The 25,706-nt window shown below is 38.5% G+C and overlaps 1 protein-coding gene across 3 annotated transcripts; it reads left to right on the forward strand.

Moving 5' to 3' along the window:
• Positions 1 to 95: 95 nt before the first annotated feature.
• LOC111867308 lies at positions 96 to 17,206 on the forward strand. 3 transcript variants are annotated; one of them, XM_023857051.2, is made up of 6 exons: positions 96 to 288; positions 5,201 to 5,379; positions 7,767 to 8,057; positions 10,757 to 10,917; positions 11,894 to 12,051; positions 16,314 to 17,206. In XM_023857051.2, the coding sequence occupies exons 1-6, from the start codon at positions 264 to 266 to the stop codon at positions 16,751 to 16,753; spliced, it is 1,254 nt and encodes a 417-aa protein (XP_023712819.1). In that variant the 5' UTR covers positions 96 to 263; the 3' UTR covers positions 16,754 to 17,206. The 3 variants fall into 3 exon arrangements, with proteins under 3 accessions (XP_023712819.1, XP_023712817.1, XP_023712818.1); XM_023857049.2 differs by having other exon boundaries at positions 97 to 300; XM_023857050.2 differs by having other exon boundaries at positions 98 to 300; positions 11,894 to 12,039.
• Positions 17,207 to 25,706: the final 8,500 nt, after the last annotated feature.

Genomic DNA, 25,706 nt, shown 5'->3' on the forward strand with positions numbered 1-25,706 from the left:
CTTTAGCAGAAGACGCTAACATCGTAGAGATTTCACCACGTATTATGCAATTTGACATTTTTGCGTGAATTATAGGATCCGTGATTGCATACGTAAGGCGTTCCTTATTTAGTGATCCGTGCTGTGTGTTGATTGTTGTAAACGAAGTAATTTTTGAAGAGAGTTTTTGTTTCATAGTTGGGTGTCACACATGCGTGTACTCAGGCGGAGAAAGTTGTATTTGTAGGAGTGATATTGTAACCGATTTAATAACAAAATTGAGCATGACATCTGGGAAAGATAAGCTGGGTATGTCTCTAGGTATGTATATTATGATATTTCGCAGGTACTGAACGAATGTAGCTAGTAGGGCATTTGGATGAAACTGTTTTCAGCTGTAAAACAGTAATTTTTCCCGCATGCAGGTTTATATAGTTTGTTCATTGTTTACGTTGCAGTTTAATTGCAGTTACGTGGTATATCTTTTCGGCCAGTCGCCCTTAACCACTTGGTAAATGTTGCTCTTCAGCTGCATGAAAATGACTGCCTTGTGTGATGTGACGCCGTGTAGTCTGGTAAAAGATAGTTTCGAAGGAATGGCGGCACACATCAAATAAATTACACGGCGTCCCATCCCAGGATACAGTAATCTTAGTAATTACCACTGTAAGGTATGTGTATAGTTGTCCTTGTGCTTAGCTAATTAAGCACTATGCCATGAAGGCACTAGTCGAAGGTGAGTGGTCAGCTTCACGCTCCTACCACTTTACCCCCGGAGGAAGAGGCCCTGGTACCCATTTGATAGGCTGGGTGGGTCCCAGAGCTCGTCTGGAGGACATAGAGAAGAGAAAATTATTGACCCTGATGGGACTTGAACTCTGACCCCTCTGGCAGCCAGCCCATAGCCAGTTGATATACCAACTGCGCTATGCCGGCTCCAAGTTACCACTGTGGAAACTTGAAACCCCAAATTTCAAGTGCATGGGCAGGATCCTGTAGACCCATTCCATCTTCTAAATCTGCCCGACCATTTCTTCACAGATTGGTATCTTCCAAGATGGCATGAACTGCATAGAAAGCATCCCTTCCAATGGCTCTGCTGTTGTTGTGTATGTATTCTTTGCTATGTAAAGTTGTTTACCAAGTCTTTACCTAGCAGTGGACATCTCTGGCTCCACTATTCCAGCCTTCAGGCTTTATGTCACATTATGATTGTAATGCCTGGATTTGGTGAGGAGGATACTGGTGTTGTAGAGCTGGATACAATGTACCAAGTTGTTGCTATCCCCTGCCATGGCACACATATTCAGATGATCAGAAAGATGTGTTGATGGTGCTCCTTAACCCAGTGTCAGTCAGTTGGCCTGTCTGATAATATACATAGGAGATACTGTATATTCTTGGTGTCTTCTGTCCTAGTTCTTCCTTGACCATTCAAAGGAAGCTGGAAATTTTCCTCAGTAGGAAATTGACCAACTAGAGCTTATGATGGGACAGGATCCTCACTGGGCTAAGCAACCCGCTCAGGGAGGTTGAGAGCTCTGAATGTCAGGCAGTATGTACATGATCTGTTCAAAAAGTTTCAGAACTCCTGATATAGCATGCCAACTTGATGTCTAAGCATTGTCAGGTAAGTTGTGCTGCCTAATGGCATGCTTCCTAAGTATCATCCTTTTTGCTGCATCATTCTGCTGTGATTAGTCATTGCCCTAGAGCTATTTATTCATGCTCCTATAGAGTGTGTCTTGCGATATTCAAGATGGCTGATATTCATGAGATGTGTATTGATATTAAATTTTGCTTCAAACTAAGGAAAACATTTACGGAGACACATGAAATAATGAAAAATGCTTATACATACATGTTGTTATAATGGTTTAAGCGATTTAAGGATGGTCGGCATTCAACAAATGATGAGCCGCGTTTGGGACGGCTCTCATTGTCATGAGATGACTATTATGTTGTGCAAATTCGTAAAATTGTGTGTTCTAATAGTCGTTTAACAGTGCAGAAAATATCAGAAGAGTGCAACGTATCAATAGGTTCATGTCATGACATTCTTACAACAAAATTAGAAATATGTCAGGTAGTTTCAAAGTTTGTCCCATGACTTTGGACACTGTTGCCATCTCTCAGGAACTTTGGCTCTCGCTAGCAATGGAAGGTGGGTTTATGGATACGATGTGGAAACTAAAATGCAGTCTTCACAATGGGTTGAAAAACATTTGCCAAGACCGAAAAAGGTGCGACAGGTGAGGTCAAAAGTGAAAGTCATGCTGACAGTTTTTCTCACATTGAGGGTGTTCTGCATCATGAATTGTTACATCAGGAGCAAACATTGAATCGTATTATCTCAAAGTGCTGAAACATCTGAGAGAAAATTTCAGGAGAAAAATACCTCAGTTGTGGAGAAACAACTCCTGGTTCCTCCATCATGACAATGCGCCAGCTCATGCATCTCTATTGATTCAAGACTTTTGGGCCAACATGAACACAACTGTGCTTCCTCAGCCACCCTACTAATCCAACCTGGTTCCGGCAGACTTTTTCTTATTTCCCAAGCTGAAATCCACTTTGAAAGGACAATTTCAGATGATTCAAGAGATTGCAGAAAATTTGCAGACAGAGCTAAGAGGAATCCTAAAATAGGCTTACCAGCACTGTTTCCAGAAGTGACAACAGCGATGGGAGCGGTGTGTCACTACAGGAGGAGAGTACTTTGAAGATTATAAGGCTCACTCAGTTTGGAGGCATGTCTGGAAAAAATATAAAAAAAAATTAGTTCTGAAACTTTTTCAGCAGACCACATATAGACTTAAAGGAGTCCGTGGTTCAGTGTGCAGGAAGTATTGTACAACATTCTGGCAGAATTCGGTATATCCATAAAACTAGTTAAACTAAAATGTATTTAAACAAGAAGTTCTGGGAAGAACTAATTGCGTACTTTCCTTTGATATGACATGGATTGCATAGAATATGACACATCAGACAATTCTTTGTTGCCACGGGAACGTGTTTTCTGGGCCATTGCTTGGCAACTATAGAGGAGAATATGCATACAGACACACAGATTTTCCTTTGATATGACATGGACCACTTGGAAAATGTCCAGTAATTATTTTATTGTTGCAAGTGTGTTTGTTGCCATGGGAATGTGTTTACCAAAATTATTATTATTATTTTACTGCAATTGGGTGTTCACCCAGTGGCAGCAGAACTTACACTGATACAGGCAAGGAGAGTATAACATGAGGAAACAGTACAAAACAAAATACAATACAAAAAACAAGGTACACACAGTGCAAATCCAAACATTGCACTCGAACAAGGACACTTCACATTACTTCACTTGCTTCCATTCAAACTGCACCTAAGGCCTCTGTACTTGCAACAGCTTTCCTAACCCTCTTTCTAAAAATGTTTAGTTTACAGGGGAAAGACACTAGTATGCCTGCAGGTAAACTGTTCCAATCCTTTATGGTCCTATTTACAAAGGAATATTTGCCAACATCAGTTCTTTGTTTCCTACTTCTAACTTTCCAAATATGATCATCCCTATTCAGGTAGCATGGTTTAAGCAGGCTATCCCCTATCACTTTCCAAGCCGGTCTCCTGTTGTATGCCTTGTAGAGGGTGAACAAACAGGCTATCAATCTACGCTGTGCCAGAGTTTCCCAACCAGATTCATCTGTAGGATTGGCAAATTTAGCTGCTCTTCTTTGTACCCGATTTAAAGCGCTAACTTCCCATTCTCTATATGGGTCCCAACATACCAAACCATATTCAAGTATCGGTCTCACTAGTGACGTATAGGCTAGATATTTTGTGTTATTATTGCCCTGTTTCACTATACACATTATTAAATGAAGAGCCTTCCATGATTTTTGTAGGGTATAATTTACATGATCTGCCCATCTTAGATCGCTCCATATGATTATTCCTAGGTACTTAAAGCTTTTACCTCCGGAATTAGTTGGTCCCCAAAATAATACGTCAGACGATCCTTCACCCTAGCTCTCGTGAAACTTACCGCTTTACTCTTATCTGGATTTATCTTCATTTCGTCAACTACTGCCCATTACCCTAATTTATTTAGATCTGTCTGCAACTTGCCCACATCACTACTATCCAGTATTTTCCTGTATATTATGCAGTCATCTGCGAATAACTGTATATTTGAGTCAGTGTCCCTCCAAATATCGTTAACATAAGCGAAGAATAGTAGCGGTCCTAAAACGCTCCCATGCACCACTCCAGACATCACTCTGGCTTCTTCAGATAGGTGCCTGTCTACTCTGACTCTCTGTGAGCGCCCTGAAAGAAATTTCTGTATCCACACAACTACCCTGAAGTCCACTCCGGTTTCCACTATTTTTGTGAGTATCCTATCGTGTGGGACCAAATCGAAGGCCTTAGAAAAATCTATTATTATCGCGTCTGTCCTGACCCCCTCATCCAGGGCATCAGCAATATCCTGACAAACTGTGACTAATTGACTTTTGCATCAGAACCCTGGCTTAAAGCCATGTTGGCCCTCATATAGCCATTCACTCTTTTCCCAAATTTGTCTTAGATACCCTGCTATTACATGCTCCATTTGTTTGCAAACCACTGATGTTAAACTGATCGGTCTGTAGTTCCCCATCACTGACCGATCTCCCACTTTATAAATAGGGACCACTATAGCCTTTTTTCAGTCCCCTGTTATAAGTGATAACATAAATATCATAAAGAAAAACACGGAACCTCTAATTGATGATAATAAGGAAGTTTGTGTTGAAGCAGACATAAAGAAAATTACATATTTGTTGTTTTCTTTTCATCAGAATGCAAGCTAGAATCAATATAAGGGTTTCTATAAATCCTTTGAAAATGTGATGAACTTCAAATACTTTGCAATAAGGCTAACAAATAAAAATTATATCTGTGAAGAATTTAAGAGCAGATTAAATTCAGAGAATGCTTTTGTTATTCAGTTCAGAATCTTTTGCCTTCAGCGAGGGCTGTGTGCTCAGTGATTAGATAGCAAAAATTCCATTTCACAGAGTGCACCTATAGTCTATTGTTGCACCTGAACAGTAGTGTGGGTGACTTAGGCAAAACATAATGTGAGCTGGGGGGGAAGTTGCATAATTGGTACTAAGTGATTTTCATATACATTTATAATCCTGATATTTATAGTATAATTTGTCATTTGAATGTCATACTGTCTGTATTTCAGATGAGATTATAAAGCTGAATAAGAAGAAACCTTTTTCAGGCCCAGGAAGTGTCACATCTAGAGGTACTCAACAGTCACGAAGTAGACGTGGTGGTAAGGGCAACAGAAATTACCAAAGTAACCGAAGTACTGTTTTGATAAAAGGCAGATTTCAAGGACAAGGTGGAAAATTTAATGAGGTAAGTCCTTGTTAGTTTGTGGTATGCTGTAACTTATGAGGTGATGAGGTGCTGTATTATAACAGCAGTAAACTTTGGTTAATCCATTGGCTTTAGCCTGTGAAACAGGTCTGCATAATGTATGGATGGACCAAGAACCAGGTTGTGAAACTATTTCGTCTTCTCAGCAGAATGTAATTTTGGCATTTGCTTGAGATGTGGGAGAAGTTTGGATTTTGGTTGTATATTTGATGACTCAGTAACACACTTCTGCAAAACTAGTACCTATGGTGCATCTTGGTAGCAGTGAAATGTTATTTTTTTCATTAGGTGTTGATTTTTTGAGAAATAATCCCAGCCCCATTTGTTTTCCATACCCAAAACATCATAGCTGAGCTGGTATAGCATCGGACTATGGGCTGTATGGCTGGGGTTTGATCCCTGGTAAGGGCAACAAATTTTTCTCTTCTCTGCAGTGTCCAGACCAGCTGTGTGGCCCATGCATACTCCTCTCCAGTGGGTATCAGGGGCTCTTTCCCTGGGGGGAAACCTTATATCTTAGAAATGCAAAATCAAATTATGTCTTTACAACATATGCTCGAAATTTCTTCTCTGTTCATCAATGCATGCGTGAGCTCTTTTTACCATGTTTGAGGCTACCTTGTGGAGCACCTGTAAACTGATCGCTGTCGTAATGCTCCTCTTGAGGTCATCCAGTGTAGGTGGATAGTTTTTATAGACAATTCCTTTGATGTTCCCCAAAGGAAAAAATTTGTGGGTGACAAATCAGGCGAACACAGGGGCCACAATCCTTTTGAAATGAAACGGTCACTGAAAATCTTGCTCGAGAACTGTGTGGTTTCATTAGATGTGTGACATGTGGCACCATCCTGCTGCAACCAACACTCACGTTCATCAACTTCAAGAAGTGCAGTAAACTGTGTAATGATGTCTTGGTACACTGGACTCTTCACTGTTGTTTCAAAGAAAATTGGGCTCACTGTTCAATGACGTGATACAGCACACCACACTCCAATTTTCTGAAAGTGCAAGAGTTTTTCATGTAACACATGTGGATTTTCAAATGACCACATCCTATTGTTTTGACTGTTCACATAGCCACTAAGGTGAAACCACGCTTCATCAGTGAAGAAAACCCAATCAAACTCTTCAATTCAGTGGTTGCCAACAAATGTCCAAAACCATCTACAGTAAACTAAGCGTTTTTCTTTATCCAGGTCCTTCAGTTCCTGCACACAGCGAACATGATATGCACAAAGGTGTAACTTCATCGCTTTCTGAGCACTTCCATACGAAATCCCTGATTGCGCTGATAGTCTCCTCAGGCTTTTTGAAGGGGAAAGCTGCAACATTTTCTCCATGTCAGGCAGTTTAGCCTCAGTTAAACTGGCCAATCTCCCAGATCTCTTCCTATCTGAAACTGATCCACATTCCCAAAATTGATTGATTATTCTCATTATCGTCGAATTGTTAGGAACTACAGAATCCGGATATTCCTGACAAAACTCATCTGCGACATGTGCATAAAAACGACTGGCAAAATAATGTTCCACAATTAAAACTTGTTCTTGGGAAAATGACATGTCTGTCACGAAATAAAGAAAGCTATATTGCAGACATCGTATGATCGGTACACAACAGATGGCGTTTCTACTCGATGTTAGTACTCCTACAGTACCATCTAGCGGTAGGGGATATAATTATATTAACTGCAATACAATTTATAACAACGTTTAGTTTGATGTGCGCAACTTTTCAGTCTTCCTGTATGTTCAGTCATTATGAACAATAAAGGTAAAGTTGTACCTATTTTTAATAAGTACTACACCATAAAGGCATATGGGGGAGTGGATGTATAGATCAACATTTTCTTGACCTCATTGCTAGCTTTAGGTGAGTGGCCAGCTTCATGCCCTGGCCACTTTACCCCCAGGGAAAGAGCCCTTGATACCCATTGGATAGGAGGTAGGTGAACCCCAGGGCCAGTCTGGATGATATGGAGAAGAGAAAATTCTTGACCCTACTGAGACTCAAACTCTGACCCCTTAGTCATCCAGTCCATAGCCAGTCGCTGTACAGACTACACTACAGTATTAATTTTGAAAAATGGTGTAAAGGAAAAGGAAACAGTGTGGCAATATTCAGCATCTGTGGATAATGATTCACTGGTGAACAGTACTCATAATATGTCATATATATGGCTTGGCATGTTGTAGTTGTAGTGAAAATTCATTATACATACCAAAAAAATGTGATAATTTTCTGTTGAATTGACATGAAAACTCATGAATTTAACATTCATAAAATGGAGAGGTGGTATGCATAAAAATATATAACATTGTGCTATGTGGTTATAGATTATACTGATGCTGTCTTGTTGCTTTTAGGCATCAAACAGAAACCAGTTTTGGGCCCAGAAACAGGGCAAATTTTATGGGCAGAGCTCACTTCTCAAGCAGTATGGAAGTACAGCAAGTTTGGGCCGTAAAGTACGAAATGCTGCAAGTACTGGCACTAATCGTCATTACAGCAGTTTTCGAGGACGATTGCGCTATCGTGGGCAGCAGTTGGCTCGTAACAGAATCAGACTGGCAACACAGATCCTCAGTAGGAGACAAAAGAACAGACAGCAAACATTGCAGTATTGGAATTCTGGTTCTGTTCAAGGTGGATACAAGGTTAGTTTGTCTTTTATGATCCATGAAGTTACATTTGCTAACTTCATTCTGCTACTCGTTTGGCCACTCCTGCTGATACAGTTTTAGTCAATTCTTTATAATATATGAAGTTAACATTTGCTAATTTAAATTTAAACAACTTATCAAGGGCCTGTCAAATTACAAGAGATGTTCTTATTTACTTAATATAACATGATCGATAACCCTACACGTTTTGACGTCAGAATGCCATCAACAGGCATGTTCAGTCAGTCAGTACATCAGTAAAGTTGCTCAAGGATTCATTAACATGATTGAACATATATTCTAAATATTTGTGTTCCTTTTTTGTTCTTGTTGCACTCACATTTCTGAAGTGTAATGTTACATACAGGATACAGCAGTGGAATATGATGAGTTTGGTAACACTGCAGGGGGAAGAAGAATGGTGGGGACCTGTAGCTTGCCTCTTTTGACCCTGAAGAATTGTAATTTAGTCAGATATGGACAGCTGACCAGCAAATAGATGCTTGTATAAGCTAACAGCAAAGTCCAAGACATTCTGCATCAAGACATGCAGCAGACTAAACTTACCAGACTGAAGTATTCATCTCATTTTGCATGAAGGTTTAGGATTTAGGATTATGGGTGCTACTGCCCATGCTGCTAGAGAGACAGTGTAATTATTGAGAAATGTTTTTCCATGCTTTTGATTTGTTTCATTCTGGTCTGTCACACTAACAATTACAAATACGAATCACTCCGTCCAATGTGACATATAAGTTTTACTATATGAAAACCTATCAGCCCTTACATGTTTCGGTCCTTATGGACCATCTTCGGAGGGAACATCATTACAAGCTGGAAACTACTATCACAATAGGTGTTTTGATTTAATTACATACACTTGTCCTGTAATGCACAGTATGCATAAAATTGAACGTTTCACAATCACAGCAGCTTCCTGGTATTGTCAAGTTTTTTAAAAAAAAGTTTTCTAGATGTTGTTTAAAAACTTATTGTCAATAGTTAAAATTTTATAAACCACGTAGGTTCATGTCCGTACTCCTATCGTCCTTCTTGTATGGAGCAGAATTTGTGCCGCTGTCTATCTTGATAAGGAGGCTCATAGTGTTGTCCAGGGTTTGTTCATGACTAGCTGTGTTGTTAGAACATCTAGAAAACTTTTTTTAAAAAACTTTACAATACCAGGAAGTTGCTGTGGTTGTGAAACATTTGATTTTATGCGTACTGTGCATTATAGGGCAAGTGTGTGTATTAAAATCAAAACACCTATTGTGATAATAGTTTCCAGCTTGTAATGATGTTCCCTCCGAAGATGGTCCATAAGGACTGAAACATGTAAGGGTTGATAGGTTATCATGTAGTAAAACTTATATGTCACATTGGATGGAGTGATTTGTATTTGTTTTTCCATGCCCCTGAATTTCTTGCTGTGGCTCTATTCAGTGGCCTCCTCAGTCTCCAAACCTCTCAACTCCTGATTATTTTCTGTTGGTATACCTTAACAGAAGAATGTTTCAAACCAGGCTACATTCCTTTCAGGAACTAAAGAATAGGATCAGTAAGAAATTGAAGAAATTAACAGAATTCCAGACTTGTTACAGTGTATGATGAACAATTTTCATGAAAGATCACAGGAAATAGTGAGATGCTGTGGAGAACATTTGATGAGTGAAATTTTTAAAACATAATTATCTGGTAAATGAAGTAATTGTTCATATGTTATTTCTGTAGCTTTTTTACTCCCCTAACTATTACACAAATTTCAGAACAGTGCTCTCATAAATGTCAGATCCATCTGCCAAACCCTTTACATACACTTTATTATTTTCTTATACTGTTACAAGAAAAGGTTAAGGGAAAAACTTATAGTGCATTCTTTCCTCAGTGGTTCAGTCTTTATCATGAGGCTAGCAAGAAATATATTTGTGAAATTAGTGATCTATTTATGTGCATAATTTCCACAAGTACAGATTCCAATTACATTAAATTTGTTAAAGCCATACATTCTGTTGCATTCGTAACCAAGTTTTCGATAAGCAGCTCTCTGAAGAAATGCTCCCAAAATCCTTCTGATTTCCAAAAATTTTGTGTTTTTCAAGTAGGTCAGTCAGCGAAATGACTTGCTACAGGCTGAATGACTTAGGTGTGTGCTTGGATAGGCAGAAACTCTTCTTCTCATCACAGTGTTCAAACTGGCTGAGGTCCCACTAAGTGATGATACAGAGAATCTTCCCCAGGAGAAAGCTGCTACAGCACATGTGCTTGCATCTGATTTCCTGGGGTTAAGAATGCATCATGTTTTGCCTCCACATTTGTGCACCTTCCTGTTTCGGTGCTTAGACACAGGAACAGCTTTATCTTTTACCTATACTTTTGCATAGTGTAGAAGTATGAGGAAATAACTTAAAAACAGAGCTATGAAGTAACTTATCAAAGGCATCCATTTTATTTACTACTAATACAAGTTTTCTTACCTGCAGTTTTTTAAGTGGCTCTCTGAAGCACTTTAAGAGCCTGTCTGAAGGAGTACACATTGCTGGATATAAATTTATCATTTATATGTCTCCTAAATTCACAATAAGATTAGAGCCCTTGACCCAAGTAATAGAAATCATAGGAATTCCAGCTTTGGGGAGCCTGACAGATTGAGTTTTATTTGGATGCAGTAATTATTGTATAATTATATATTGCAGATTACGTCCGCTTCCAAAGGTGTGCGAGGACTTCCAATGAAGCAGCGGAGAGGTTTGCAAGCTAATCGAGGCACAGTGAACTCTTTACGATCTGATCAGATCATACGTCTTCAGAAACAGCAGAATATACAACAAAAATTAAACCATGCAAGAGCGCTGAAGTAAGTAAGATATATCTTAGCAGTGTAAATCTCTCCTTCCCAGAATAAAATATTGCAAAGGTATACTGGACTAGATTATACATAATTTTCAGATTTAATCTTTGCTGTTTCAAATCCGTCATTAGTGTTCATGCTTGTTTATTCATTACAGAAATTTACTGTGCAGAGTTAATCACACAAGGAAAGTCACACTGCACAAAGTCAAAAATGATTTTCCCTTTTATGTTAAATATTCCCCATATTGAAAAGTGTTTCAAACAAAAGTGGTATATCCCCCCCAGTAAGCCATTTTGAGAAATATATGAAGTGTGAGCTGAGCATTATGTACAGTAGGGGTTATAATGGACTAATACAAACTAAAATTAAATTCTCCATGAAACTTCTAGTGTAGACTTCTTAGTACCAAGTTTGATCTAAATCTGTTCTATAGTTTCAGAAATTTTGGACAGACACTATCATGTCACTTTCCAATTGCCTGCATTAGGATGATACTTTGTATCTCTGAGTGAAGAGAAGGTAATATTTGGTCATAAGAGAGATAAATTACAGAAATTGTGCTGATCTGGATATATATCATATATGAATAAGACAAGGACATATGCAGAGACAAGACAGGGACCACAGTAAAAATGGAGAGAACTGAAGGAATTTTGAGAAAATCAGTTGTGACTGTGTTAACTGGATTAATATGGCTCAGAATATATTCAGTCCCTGTTGCCAGCATTTGTGGCCTCTTTACTCTCTACTTTCTTTTACTTTACTCTCACTTTACTCTTTAGCATGTGTATTTCAAAGTATATAATACAATAGAGAATGTGAATACTTAAATGGTTAATTGCATTTTGATTGATTAGCAGTGTATGAAATTTATGTTTTCATTATTTTATCTGATATCGTAATTTAACTGTGTGTCAGATCATGTAAATCATAATTAATACTAGCACATATGTGTGTGATGTTTTGTTTTTACTTACAGGTCCAATTGGCTTGAGGACAGTAACTCAGTGGCTGGGTCATCTGATATGCTGACTGTTTGTATACCCAATGACCTGGCGACAAAACGTGGTTTCACGCCGCGCTCCAACTTAGTCAAAAAGTTTGGTGGAAACAGGAATTTCAAAGGTAAATATGGAAGTGAGTACATTGTCTATCCATCTTTATGTATACTTTGAATATCCCAGTAATGCTTCTCTGTCCCACAGCAGCTTTGTATATCATAGAGTTGCATGTCTAATAAATCAAAATTTGCCCCTGCGCTCAACTAATTAAGTAGTATGCCACAAAGGCGTATGGGGGAGTGGATGTAATAATCCGTGTTTTCTTGACCTTGGCAATAGCCTGATGCATGTCTAATGTCTGTTCGAATATGTAACAGAACCTGTTTTTTAGCTTGCTTTCCTTATTTTGAAAAAAATATGCATAGACTTATGAGATCACTTTGCTGTCTTGTGTATCCCCACCTTATCAACTTTTGAATGCCTGAACCAGTATTCATGAAATATGGCATGTATATCATGGCACCTGAGCCCACCTCAGTGGTGTACTTCATACTCCCTCCCATCAGTCTGTGTGTCTGTATGTGAATCCCCATTATTGCTATGCAATGGCTTGGTAAAAATGTTACCACAGCATTGAATACACAGGCAACAGAGGACTTGTTGGACACGTCATTTTCTGTGCAATCTGTGCCATATAAAAGGAAAGTAGGCGGTTAGTTCTTCCCAGAACGGCTTGTTTTAGGCTGATACAAGGGTTGGATTAAAAGTAGTGGCAACACTGCTGTAACATGAAAGATGTGCTTCAGGTAGCACTAGCGCCATCTCTAGCTGATAGCAGACGTTCAGTTGAAGTAATGCAGTGAGTGGCTCTGGTTGTGTTTCATTGAGTTGTATTGTGCATCGTCTTGAAGTGCAGGAGCCCAGTTCAAGAAGCCTAACAACATGTTTACGAAACAAGAACAACGCTCCTGGATAAAAATTGAAGTTGCACCAGGTCTTAGTGCACAAAACTGTTATGTGGTGATGCTGCTTTGCCATATCACACAGTGGCACGATGGGTGAAATTGTTCTGTGAAGGGAGAGATGCCATTCAGGACAACCTTCATTCAGGACGACCCCATGTTGATGACCACACAATTCAGCTTCTTGCTTCTTTGCTGGATGTCGATCATCAATGGGCTGTGCAGGAGTTAGCTGCTGAGGTAGGCATATGTCACAAAACTGTGCTCCACATTCTGCACGATATTCTTGGATACTGCAAAATTGCAGCGCGTTGGGTACCCCATACAGTGTCCAAGGTGCAAGAATGGCAACGTTATGCAATTGCACAGGACTTGTTGTACCAGTACCAGAGGGAAGGTGACGGCTTCATTGGAAGGATTGTCACTCTGGACGAAACTTGGGCTCACTCATATGCACCCCACTTCAAGCGACAATCAAATGAATGGAAGCATCCTGGCTCTCCTCGTCCAAAGAAAGTGCACCCCACACAGAGTAATGTGAAGGCGATGTTCATTGTGGCATATGACATTGATGGAGTGATACTGCACCACACTGTACCTCAACGACAGACAGTAAACACTGCCTACTACTGCAATTTCCTGCGTAATCATCTTCGTCCAGCACTCAGGAGAAAGCGATGACACTTGTTGGCAATGAACCCCATCATCCTTTGTAACAGTGCAAGGGCTCATACTGCTGACACTGTCAAGGATCTCCTTCGTTGCTGGCAATGGGAGATACTGCATCGTCCGCCATACTCACCCAATATGAGTCCATGCGATTTTCATCTCTTTGCCAAAATGAAAGAACCACTGCGAGGGTCACGTTACAACACAAGAGAGGAGATTATTCATGCTGTAGGTCGGTCACTGCTGGACATAAACAGAAGTGGACGCACTGATGGTGTACGACGCCTTCCACAAATTCGGCAGAAGGTGGTACACATGGGGGGCGATTATATTAAAGGAATGTAAGCGTGTTTACCTCAGGTAATAAAGTCATTTCAGAACTATAGAGGTGTTGCCACTACTTTTTATCCAACCTTTGTATATCAATATAATGAAGGCAAAAATTTATCAGGAACATGAAAGAGTCAAGGAGGATGAGGTGGGCAGGGCATGTAGCATGACTGAGGCAGAAGAGGAATGCATATAGGATATTACTGGGAAAGCTAGAAGGAAAGAGACCACTAGGAAGACTAAGATGTAGGTGAATTTTGCGAACTGATTTAAAGTGCGATATGTTATATTATTGTTGGCCTATGCCAATGATGTGAATCTTCTGGGTGATAATGTAGATACTATAAAGAAAAAAACACAAACTTTAATTTACGCAAGTAAAGAGGTTGATCTAGAAGTAAACACTGAGAAGACTAAGTATATATTGCTGTCTCATCACAAAAATGCAGGGCAAAATCATGATATAAAGATAGGAAACAGATGTTTTGAAAATGTGGCACAATTCAGATATTTGGGAACAACGATAACAGATCAAAACCTGATTTGGGAGGAAATTAAGAGGAAATTGAACTCGGATAATGCTTGCTACCATTCAGTCAAGAACCTTTTGTCTTTTAATCTGCTGTCCAGAAACATAAAAATTAGAATATACAAAATTATAATTTTGCCTGTGGTTCTGTATGGGTGTGAAACTTGGTCTCTGACATTAAGGGAGGAACATAGACTGAGGGTGTTTGAGAACAGGGTCTTGAGGAGAATATTTGGACCAAAGAGATGAAGTAACAGGAGGTTGGAGAAAACTGCATAATGAGGAGCTTCATAACTTGTACTCTCCTCCAAGTATAATTAGAATGATCATGTCAAGGAGGATGAGGTGGGCAGAGCATGTAACACGAATGGGGGAGACAAATGTGTATAGGATATTGGTGGGAAAGCCAGAAGGAAAAAGACCACTGGGAAGGCCAAGGCATAGGTGGGTGGACAATATTAAAATGGATCTCAGAGTGACAGAATGGGATGGTATTGATTGGACAGAATGAGATGGTATTGATGGGATTGATCTGGCTCAGGATAGGGACCAGTGGAGGGCTCTTGTGAACAAGGTACTGAACCTTTGGGTTCCATAAAATGCCGGGAAATTCTTGAGTAGCTGCAGAATTGGCAGCTCCTCCAGAAGGGCTCAGCTCCGTAAGTAAGTAAGTTATATTATTGCTAATATTCAGCATTAATGATGAATAAATCTGGCAGGATGTGGATGTGGATGGGAATGGTTAATGCGTAATGCCTGCATTTTTGTCACGGCAGGAAAATCATGAACCTAAGTCAGGACAGCTGATAGCTGGGCCAAGAAAGTTATGTTTCAATTACTGTTTACAGGTTGCTAGTAAGATGCTTGGTGTCATAGTATACTTTGGGCTATATCCAGTAGATTTAAAGTAGACAGAACGGTGGCCTAAATTGCACAGTAATAACAATGTCAACAAGAAATGCAATTCCAGTTGACAAATCTGGAAGAAGGGGTGGAACTGATTCATAGGGAAGCTTGTTGAGAAGCTTTGATATGCAGTCCTGCCACCTGCCTCCATCCTGTGGGTCTTTTTACTTCAAAGAGGACAGTCAGTGACTCACATATATCATAGCGATGAAGGCATGTGCATGAAAAGAGATAGATGAATGGGAATAGAGGACACTGGTACATACTCGTAGAATATTAAAGACCTTACATCAAGAATTATGATTAACTAAAGAATTAAAGGTAAGGAAAGTAAACATAAATTATGTTAGGCATGTTTTATGTTACTGTTGTACCGTTTCAGTAAATCTTCTAGTGATGTCATACCTATTTTAATTAAGGTAAAGGTAAATTTATGCCCATGCTTAATTCATTGAACACCATGCCATGAAGACATATTTGGAGATGGAGGTATAGCTCCACCATTCTTAACCTTAGCACCAAATGGATGTAGGTGGTCAGCTTCATGCTCCATCCTCTTTATCTTCACGGACTCAAGAAATGACTTGCCTTTTGGATCCTGAACTTTCCACAAGACCCCACTATTGGGCCTCATCCTGATCCAGATGAATTGAGTCCACATCAACACACCGAATTCCTGTAAGGTCCACTTTAATATTATCTTCTCATCTTTTCCTAGGTCTCTGATGTGGTCTCTTCTTTCAGCTCTACAATCAAATGTTCTAAGCACTCTATAAATGTCTTTGATTCTACATTCCTCTTCATCTTATCCTCGATATGACAACCCTAATAATGTTAAGCACTAGTAATGTGTGAAGTGTACTATTTATGGAGCTGCTCATGCAAATTTCTGTAGTCTTATTCATTTCTCTCCATTAGGTTCTGTGTTAAATCCTTCACAAAATTGTTAAAATGTTACAACCCCTTGAAGAATATGATTACTAACAGATTTTCTATTTTTAGGAGGTTCAGTTGCTAGACGCAGCAACAAAAAGAGCAACAACCATCTTGGTCATCAGAGCATAGCAGCTGCAGATGGATCTTCAAGTGTTGTTGATATCTCACCTGAAGGTTCTATTGTAACAACTATCAGTCGATACAGTAGAGCATCATCTGTTGGCCGCAACCAACGTGCAGGATCAGTAATCAGGGGTGCCAAACAGAATAGGACTCTGACAGTTGAACAGTATGTGCCCATGACTAATGTAAGAAGTGCTCTCAATCTGCAGTTGCAAAAGGAGATTGCAGCTATACAGGGGAAGACTTTTCAACTGTCGCCAAATTCTATGGATATTACAAATCATGCTAGTGGATTTAACACTGCTTTTGGTCTGTCTGGATTTAAACCAGTCCCCTCTCTTACTGCAACCACATTGAATGAGCGCTTTAGTTTAGCGCTGTGAAATGTTTTACCTTTTGATCTTCAGGACTACTATTTTTGTACAGAATTGATTGTAAATCTGAGCACTCATTATTTTGCATACTCATATTGTTTCATCGTACTGGATCTTAAAATTGAACAAAATTTTAGTACATATATATAGAGACCAGAATGGAATAATTGTTTTTTTATTTGCTACATGTTTTATTTTCAGTTATTGTTGCCATAACATTGGGACTTGATTTGATGAACAGAATTGTTTATTTTACTGTAAAAACAGAATATACTGGTTACATTGAAATGATTGTTTATCATGATGCAAGCAGTAATGCTTATTGGCAGTGTTCATTGCAGTGATAACATATATGAATGTAATGTGTTAGCCACTTTAGTTATAATGACATAGAGAGATTAACATGATATGTACTATTCAGTGAACTGTATGTCAAAACCAAATAAAGGTTCTTGCTCTGTTTGTGGTCTTCACTATATGCTGCTCGGTACAGAAATGTGTTTTTTACAAAATCTTTCATTCTTTAGAGGCCTGTTTGTAACCCTGCATAATGCCAGTTAAAGTCACTCAATCTTACTTCCTATACACGTGAAACGACTGCAGAACTGCTGAACACATTTTAATAAAATTTAATGTTAAAAGAGTTACTAAATTTGATGACATGTTGTATATAAATACAGGGTGTCTGGATGAAAGGTATCCAAAATAATATAATTATATCTGAGAAAGCATTTATTATACACACTTATGTGTTACACCATTACAAAGGGAAACTATCAGTTTCTTTTCCTTGCAATTTTTTTTTTGGTCCATCTCCCAGCCATCTCCCTGTCCAGATGATTCCTAACATGGTGAAAGAAATGCAGCGGCACATGTGCGTAAGCATGAAAAAAAAACTTAAAGAGTTTCCTTTCCAATGACATAAAGTGGATATGTGTATGACAATTAGTTTCTGAGATATAAATTTTTTATTTTGGATCCCTTTCATCTGGACACCCAGTATATCTGTTTAATTAAAATATAATTGGTCATGCCACCAAAGTCTTCATTTTCAACCACTCTAGGACAGTTCAAATGAAAAATGCTTGAGTTGTTTCAGGAAGTGATCACAATTTAGAAAATAGAACAAAATGTCTTGAGTTTAGACTACATTGAAATCAAATCTGATATATTTAGTGTAGTGCTCCATTATGAAATAACTTTGAACTTTATTTTAATCTCGTTATACATCAGTAAAACTTGGTTATAGCAACATCGGTTTCTGCGACACCTTGTCTATTGCGTCAAATATTCAATGGTACGAACTAATTCCTCATAAAGCAACTGTTTTTATACCTTGCTTATTACGACATGCACAAATGCATCAACCTCGTATGTAACGTCATTTTCATTCCTGAATTTCTCTTATATGTACATTGAACGTAATTTAGAAAGTGTGTATTGGGCAAGTAACAGGAAACAGATGAAGATAACTGATTACTGTACTCGTATCTAGGTACAGTAAGGCACAACAATTGATGTAATCTACTGTAATTTGGTGAGTAGGCCTACCTTTAATATTAGTGCGGTGTGTATTGTCAGTGAAAAGCGCTGTAATATGTCTTTGATATTACACATTTGGGCAATTCCACATTAATGTTACGTTAGTCTGTACTTAACTACGTATTTCACTAAAAAAATGCAACATTTTAACTCGGTTTTTGGTAGATTTTTACGTGACTAACATAAGGCTACTGTGGAAGTGCCCATTTCGGTTACAACGACATTCGTTTATAACGACACTATTTTTAGGTCCCTTTGATGACGTTATAACCAAGTTCTACTGTATTTCCATTTGTTTTAGTGTGGTTAATAACAGTGGAGCCCTATACTTAGGTAAGTCAATAAGTAAGTTACAAATGGATATAGAACTTAAAAAAATAAGTGTACTGATTTGAAAAATGCTTTTATTTCTCAACATAATCTTCCTGTACATTGAGGCACTTGTCCAATCGTTTCACAAGCCCCTGGAAACCAGCAGCATAAAATACTTTGGGCTGCTGTCAGAACCAGGCAGGGACTTCCCTTTCTACAGCTTCATTGTCAGGAAAATGTTCAGCCGAAAGATGAAGTTTAAGAGGGCCGAACATGTGGAAGTCACTTGGAGCAAGGTCAGGGCTATCTGGAGGATGCTCAAGGACTTCCCACTTGAAATTTTGCAGCGTCTCATTTGTCTTGTTGGCAGTATGGGGACATGTGTTGTCATGCAAGAGCAACATGCCTTTGGTGAGGAGTCCTGGTCGCTTCCGTTAAATGGCCTATGAAGTTTCCTGAAGATGTTCCCTGTAAAGGAACAGCATCTACAGAACTTGATGCTGGCTCATATTACCAAGTTGCATAACGATTAACCCTTACCTTATGAACTTTGAAAATTATGCACAGTGCATTGCATTTCAGAAGGAATATGAGGTGAGCCATGGATATAAATTACTGCCTCCTTCCAAATTTTACCCAGCAAATGATCTCATGGTGCAGAAACCACTGAATTTTTCTGCTCAGAAATTGAATACTGCAGATGCACGAAACCAAAAACCACATTTGGCAAGACGATACACATGAACAGCAATATATGCTTTAAATCCATGGTTGGCAATGGATTATTCAGCTTTTTTGTCCAGAGTTCTTTCTTTGAAAAATCGAATTTGAATGTCATGTAAAGTAACAGTAACTGACCAGTTTGTACCAAAATTAAATTGTGCTGACAGATGTTGGTGTAGACTCCCAGTACAGAATTTTATTGAATTCTGTGTGGTTTCAGGATGTGGCTGGTAACAAAACGCCACTATTATGTGTTAATTCTGTGCAGAAATCAAGAAATTTGGAAATTTAATCAGAAATTGAAAACATGAAAATAAAAATTTCCCAAATTGTTTAAAAATATTGAACCTTTAATGCAGTTAAGGATATGTTGTATAGTAGATATATTTTACAATTATAAACTGAATTATAAACTATCACTGAAATAGTCACACTGGACCGACTTGTCTTTTATAATTGTAACTGTTAGTGTGACGGACCAAAATGAAACAAATCAAATTCAATAGATATATTTTGTTTGTACTTTCTACTCCAGAATTCTTGCTTTTCAAATTTATTTATTTCTCACCATGCCATTAATGTTGTGATTGCTTGGAAATGTTCAAACCTGTCAGATTAGGTGGGGGAAGCAACATTTTCTTGTTGGTTGCAAAGAGGACATTGAACTGATCAATTAAATTTATGTCACTTAAGTCCATGAGATCTGCATGTGAAGTCAGGAGGCCATTTCATAGTCCATCAGCTACTGTCTAAAGGTTTACAGTAACACTGTTGTAGAGAGACAAGAAGAATAAAAGATGTAAAGGTCTGCAGTCTAAAATTGACCCCTCCTTTGTTCTTATTTATGAAGCATACTATCATCTCGAATGTGATGCCATGTAGTCTGGTAGAAGTTTATTGACATTTTGGAGGAACTTATGCCTTCATTTTCAGGTTTGAAGAGTAGGTGAAGCAAACAGTTTATGCTTAGTGTTTGTTTGCTTGGATGTCATGCTCTTCAGTTGTGAGGGTGGAGGCAATATGTTTCTCCAAAGCATCAGTGAAGTTTTAACAGAGTACATGGCATCACATACCAGAACATAATACACTTCATGGTCACCACTGTAAGAACTTCCAGATTCCTTCCCTTTGATTTAATAAGAGTGCATTGCACAACACATTATGTAAATGTATTGGATGCAGTGTTTTTTTGTAAGTAAATGAGCTTGTTGTCATGTAACTGAGTTTCTTTATTATATAGAATGTTGAAAAATTGTACGATCAATAGTGTTATATCCATTTTATGGTTGCAGTTAAATGGTAGATTTTTGTTGATATGTATTTGCCTGATGATGGCCGATAGTGGCCGAAACATGTAGCAAAGCCACAGCTGAACGCTGACTTTGACATTTTACTATTTGCTGTGTTGTGACGGTTCATTAAAGAGTTATGTTTTAATTCATATTAAAACCTAGTGTGCATAAGGCCATAAATTGATTTTTCCATGTATCCCATAAATTCTTCTACTGATTTTGATGCTGTTTGTTACGGGAGACTTCCACTAGCTTGCATTTCATTATTCACATTTTTAGTAACTTCGAAGAATGTCAGTGATAGTTATGTGTGTTACATTATGGATCACGCCATTTCCAATATCATAATTCTGTCATTAATTTTTTATTTTGTTTAGTGTATAGTTTTATTAAATATACAGGAAAAGTGTGTGAAAAGTATACTTTATTCAAAATACATTCTGATCTTCAGTCAGTCTTAATGTGTATGTTGCTTTGTGCATGTGTACATAGGAATATTTTCATACTGCTGTCAGAAGTATTTTATGTAAGGATAAACTGTTGTTTCTCTTATTATATTTTGTTTGTTGCATTAACAGATACTTTGTGTGCTAGTATTTCTAGACGTTTCTGTTTATTAACAAATCTGAGTTATTATATAAATTGTATAATAAAAATAATTCATATTTCAGTAACATTTCTGGAAGTGCATTTTTTCTGCTGTGCATTATGAAGTACACTAGAGAATGTGGTCGTCAGATAAGTTAGGATTCTTGTTCAGGTGGTTGTGGGGAGAGGAGTGGCAAGTGTCAGGGTGTTGTATACATGCACCATTTTGTTTTACGGTCTAAAAATAAAAGAAAAATAATTCCTCTAAGAGTACTGAGATGTAAAGATAGTGTCAGTGGATGCCTACCATACAATTCCAAGTTGTCCACCATAGTATAAGTTATGGAGTGCATTGATTGAGAAAACTGATGGAAACAGAACATACAAGACTTGTTGGCCTAGTCAGGCTATTAATATCTGTTTTAGTTGACTGCTTTAATGTGTTTGTATGATATAGCATGCACAGATATTCTTATATGAAGTATATCATTTGGATCATTCTTTATCAAATGATCTGTAGGGTAAAGTTTATTCCATGCAGTAACAAAGAAATATTGTGTTAGAGGTGACCTCTGAAAAGTTTTGTATAACCTCAAAGGCATGCTATGATTATGATCATTGTGGTAGTACCACTCCAACTTCAGATATATTATTATAACTACTGTAGTGCCATATCACCATAGATGCATGTGATGCATGCCATACATGTGGCTTCAGTACCTATACTCAGATTTCTTCAGCCTCCAGAGGTTAGAAAGCTTAGTGTTTGCTACAAAGAAATATGTCAAACTCTTTTCATGTACATCTGACCTACCATGCATTAGGGTTATAGGTTCAGTAGTCTAAATCAAAAGAAACAAACTGAAATGGTGGACTGGATGACCAGGCAATCATTTCTAACTTACTGTAGACCTATAACTAAAAAATTCAACAATATCATGTTGTGGTGGGTCTCTTTGATGTATCCCTGTATCCTTGATTAGGTGTATAAGGCGCGGTAGTTAATATTGCTACAGAAAAAGTACTGCAGTATTTTAAAGAATTCTTGTATGTATGCACTTTATAGTCATAGTATCAATGACATAAGGATTCTGTAAATTGTACACTGGTCTGCTCATTATATTAATACTGTTGGACATTGGCCATCATCTTATGTATATCTAAAATACAGCCTCAAAAATATAGTGTATTTTACATATACCCAAGATGACTGACAATGCTGGACATATTAAAATACAGTATTTATATGGATGTTTCATTATTACATGCCATATTTTATAGGATGGTTTCAGGACATCAGAATTAGTAAAAAAAATTACATATTATTATGTATTTTGAGGACCTTTTTTAAAAAGTTCACAGCTATTCTAGTTTCAACTTCCATGGTCACACTTTAAAGTTACATGTAAGAAGAATTAATGAATGAATGAATGAATGAATGAATGTATAAGGGGTGGGCCTTCTTGGCCCTTGCACCATGACCACAGTGATCTACTGTGCCTCCCCTTCAAATACATGTAAGAAGAAAAGACATAAAAGATTTAGAAATAAACTTTTCTTTTTTACAAGCAGCGCTCAAAATGGCATCCATATTTACAGACAAACAAACTACTCAGCTCTGTATGAAAAAGAAACTTGCAAGTGCTAAAAGAGTCGATGTATTCTTTATTTCATTTAAGTTGTTGAGTTTGACACCACAGTTCCTGTTAAGTATTGACTACTGGCATAGGCCTTGGTTTTCAAATATCCCAAGAAAAGAAAACCAAGAGGATTCAAGTCAGGTAAGCGTCCAGGCCCGCAGGCTAGAGCTTCATATCCAAGACCAACATCCAGGATAATTCTTGTGCAAGCTGTTGCCACATTTCATGGCTGTAATGTTGTGGAGCACCATCATATTGAAACCATGTGTGATGACATGTATTGAAGGACAGATTTCCTAATAGCTCATTTCTGTGTGTTTGAAGAAAATTAAGGTAATCATGATCAGTAAGTTGTGTAGGTAAAATGGAGGGCCTATGAGATGTCAGATGTAGCTCTGCAATCACCATGCAACACAAGATGCTTTCAGAATGTGACAGCATATGAGCATTTTTATTTATTTTGAGATCTATAAACTATCATGTAAAATGAGGCACCTGTATGCCATTAGAGTTGTATGAAAAATTCAGTATGCTCTAAAGTTTCTTCTTCCAAATAAAAATGTGTAATTCATAATCTCTGGTGGTGGCCTGTATGAAATTTATGTTGTGTTGAGTTACAGTTTCATCTACAGAATTTATATACATTATTGAGGGTGCATTCCAATTTGAAAAAAAAAAAAAGTAGTTCATTGTGTAGAACTCTATAGACATAACATCTGCAGGGAAATACGTGTAGGACCAAGTGGATGTTGTGATGGGCCAGTGACAAAGAGGAGGGGTCTCCCCTTTTTAAATGCTCTCTGCTGTCCCAACAACGTTTTGATTAGCAAATGACACTATGAAAATTGACTATTAAATGGTCTTAACATTACATAATTAGGTCTGTGTCCACCTGGAACATTAGGCCAGATATGGGCCTGAAACCCATTATTAAATTTCAAGGCTCAAAAACAGAAAAGCGGAATTCGAGATTGCATACACATGGGTGGTAGATACTGCAAACCTCAGAGACTAGATAAGAACAAACACTCCAGTTCGTGTGTTTATATAAATATATTGTAACACGACGCCTGCAAGGTGGAATAGTGGAGCCAGAAGAAAAGGCTGTTACTAAGCAATGGAGCGGCAAAAACGTTTCTGCTGCAACCAATACATAGGTCCTGATGGGGGCCAAAATTAAGCCAGCAGTCTCCACTGTTAGAAGACGCTACCAAGCAAAGACTAGTGACGAGTGGAATCAACAGCCCAGGACGACTACAAGAAAGTAATGAGACGCAAGAGACATGCCTCTAATAATTCCTCGCAGACAGCGTAGAAGTCGACTAAACCAGTCCCATCACTCACAGCTGCCAAGATTTCTCCAGTGCAGTGTTAACTCATAACTTCTTCGCATCTCTCAGAACTACTGACATGAACACGGAGACTGCTGAAGCAGAGAACACACTACCAGAGCAGGAGGCTCCCAGAAAATCAGGCATGCCGCCACAAATAGTGATGACTTCTATTAGACCTCATTGGACTCCAAAGCGACTTAAAAGAACGCATCAAAGGAGAGTACGTGTTCCGAAATACATTAAATGGAACCCGTATCATAATAAAAGAAATTATGGACTATTCAGCCATAAAAATCTACCTGGAGAAAAATAATCTCCACTATTTTACCTTCTCACCAAATTCCGAAAAGCCTATCAAGGCAATAATCCGTCACCTTTCTCCAGACAACACCAGCGGAAGACATTTACAGCAGCCTTGAGGACTTGGGCTTCAACATCGTCAACATGGGGCAAATGACAGCCACTCGAACAGCATCCAATGGACAAACCCATGTAGAACCCATCCCTCTGTTCCTTGTTACCTTAACAAGAAACATACACTTTGAAGAGTTATTCAAGCTGAATAGCCTTAACCATGTTATCTTCAAAGTAGAGTTATGCAGAGCTCAGACTGGCCTTACGCAGTGCTACAAATGCTAAAATTTGGCCATTTCTGGGTCAACTGCAACCTCATCGCTGTTTGTGGTGTCGTGGTGGCCATATGCATAGGAAATATCCTGAAAGGACAAGTACAGAATGTATGCTGAGCTGCTGCAATTGCACCCTAGTAGGAGAGAAACCTCATCCAGCGTCATATTGAGGCTACAGCCATGCGAAATGAGAGAAGTATAATGGGCTCTGGGAGGACGTTCTTGTCTAAGTTCGTCTCACGAGAGCAGTCCTGCGCAGCTGCACTGCGTCAAGATACAATACGAACAATCACAGGCACCGCAGACAGATGGAAGAATCGTGCAGCACTCCCTGTAGCAGCATCTGCACAACAGGAAATTCAGAAAACAGGTGTCAGTACAGGCACTCAGTCTGACTAATAACGACATGTTAAAATCGCCACTGTAGTGCAACAGATCACGAGAGAGCTCAGAGAAGCTGTGTGAGAAAAAAAATAATAATGGTCATTAAAAGTTGTTCTTAACATAATGACAACAATTGCTACTAGCGTTCATATATAGCTCAGTGACATTTGAAGGCGGCGCTGAGCTTAGTAAACAGCAGCAGAACTTACATATATGTGTGTGTGGCTCTGTCAGAGACATATCTCAAGCTCCATGAGAGGTTCATTCGAAATTATCACTTTTAACGGGCTGACCACTTTTTGGGAAGAAAAGGCATTCCCATTACCATGCAAACCTATGCTATAACTCATACGTGAGAAAGGCGAAGCCTAAACCCGTCCCCTCGTCAGAGAAGATGTTGCATAATGACTATGAACGCAAATGTTTAGTTTGCAAAAGATAAAATCTTATGCCAACCGCAATCGGCTTGGCGCCGAGACGAATTAATTGGCTGTATGCCGACAGTCGTAGAATAATAG

The sequence above is a fragment of the Cryptotermes secundus genome, unplaced genomic scaffold (assembly GCF_002891405.2).
Source record: "Cryptotermes secundus unplaced genomic scaffold, Csec_1.0 scaffold1715, whole genome shotgun sequence".
Lineage (NCBI taxonomy): Eukaryota > Metazoa > Arthropoda > Insecta > Blattodea > Kalotermitidae > Cryptotermes > Cryptotermes secundus.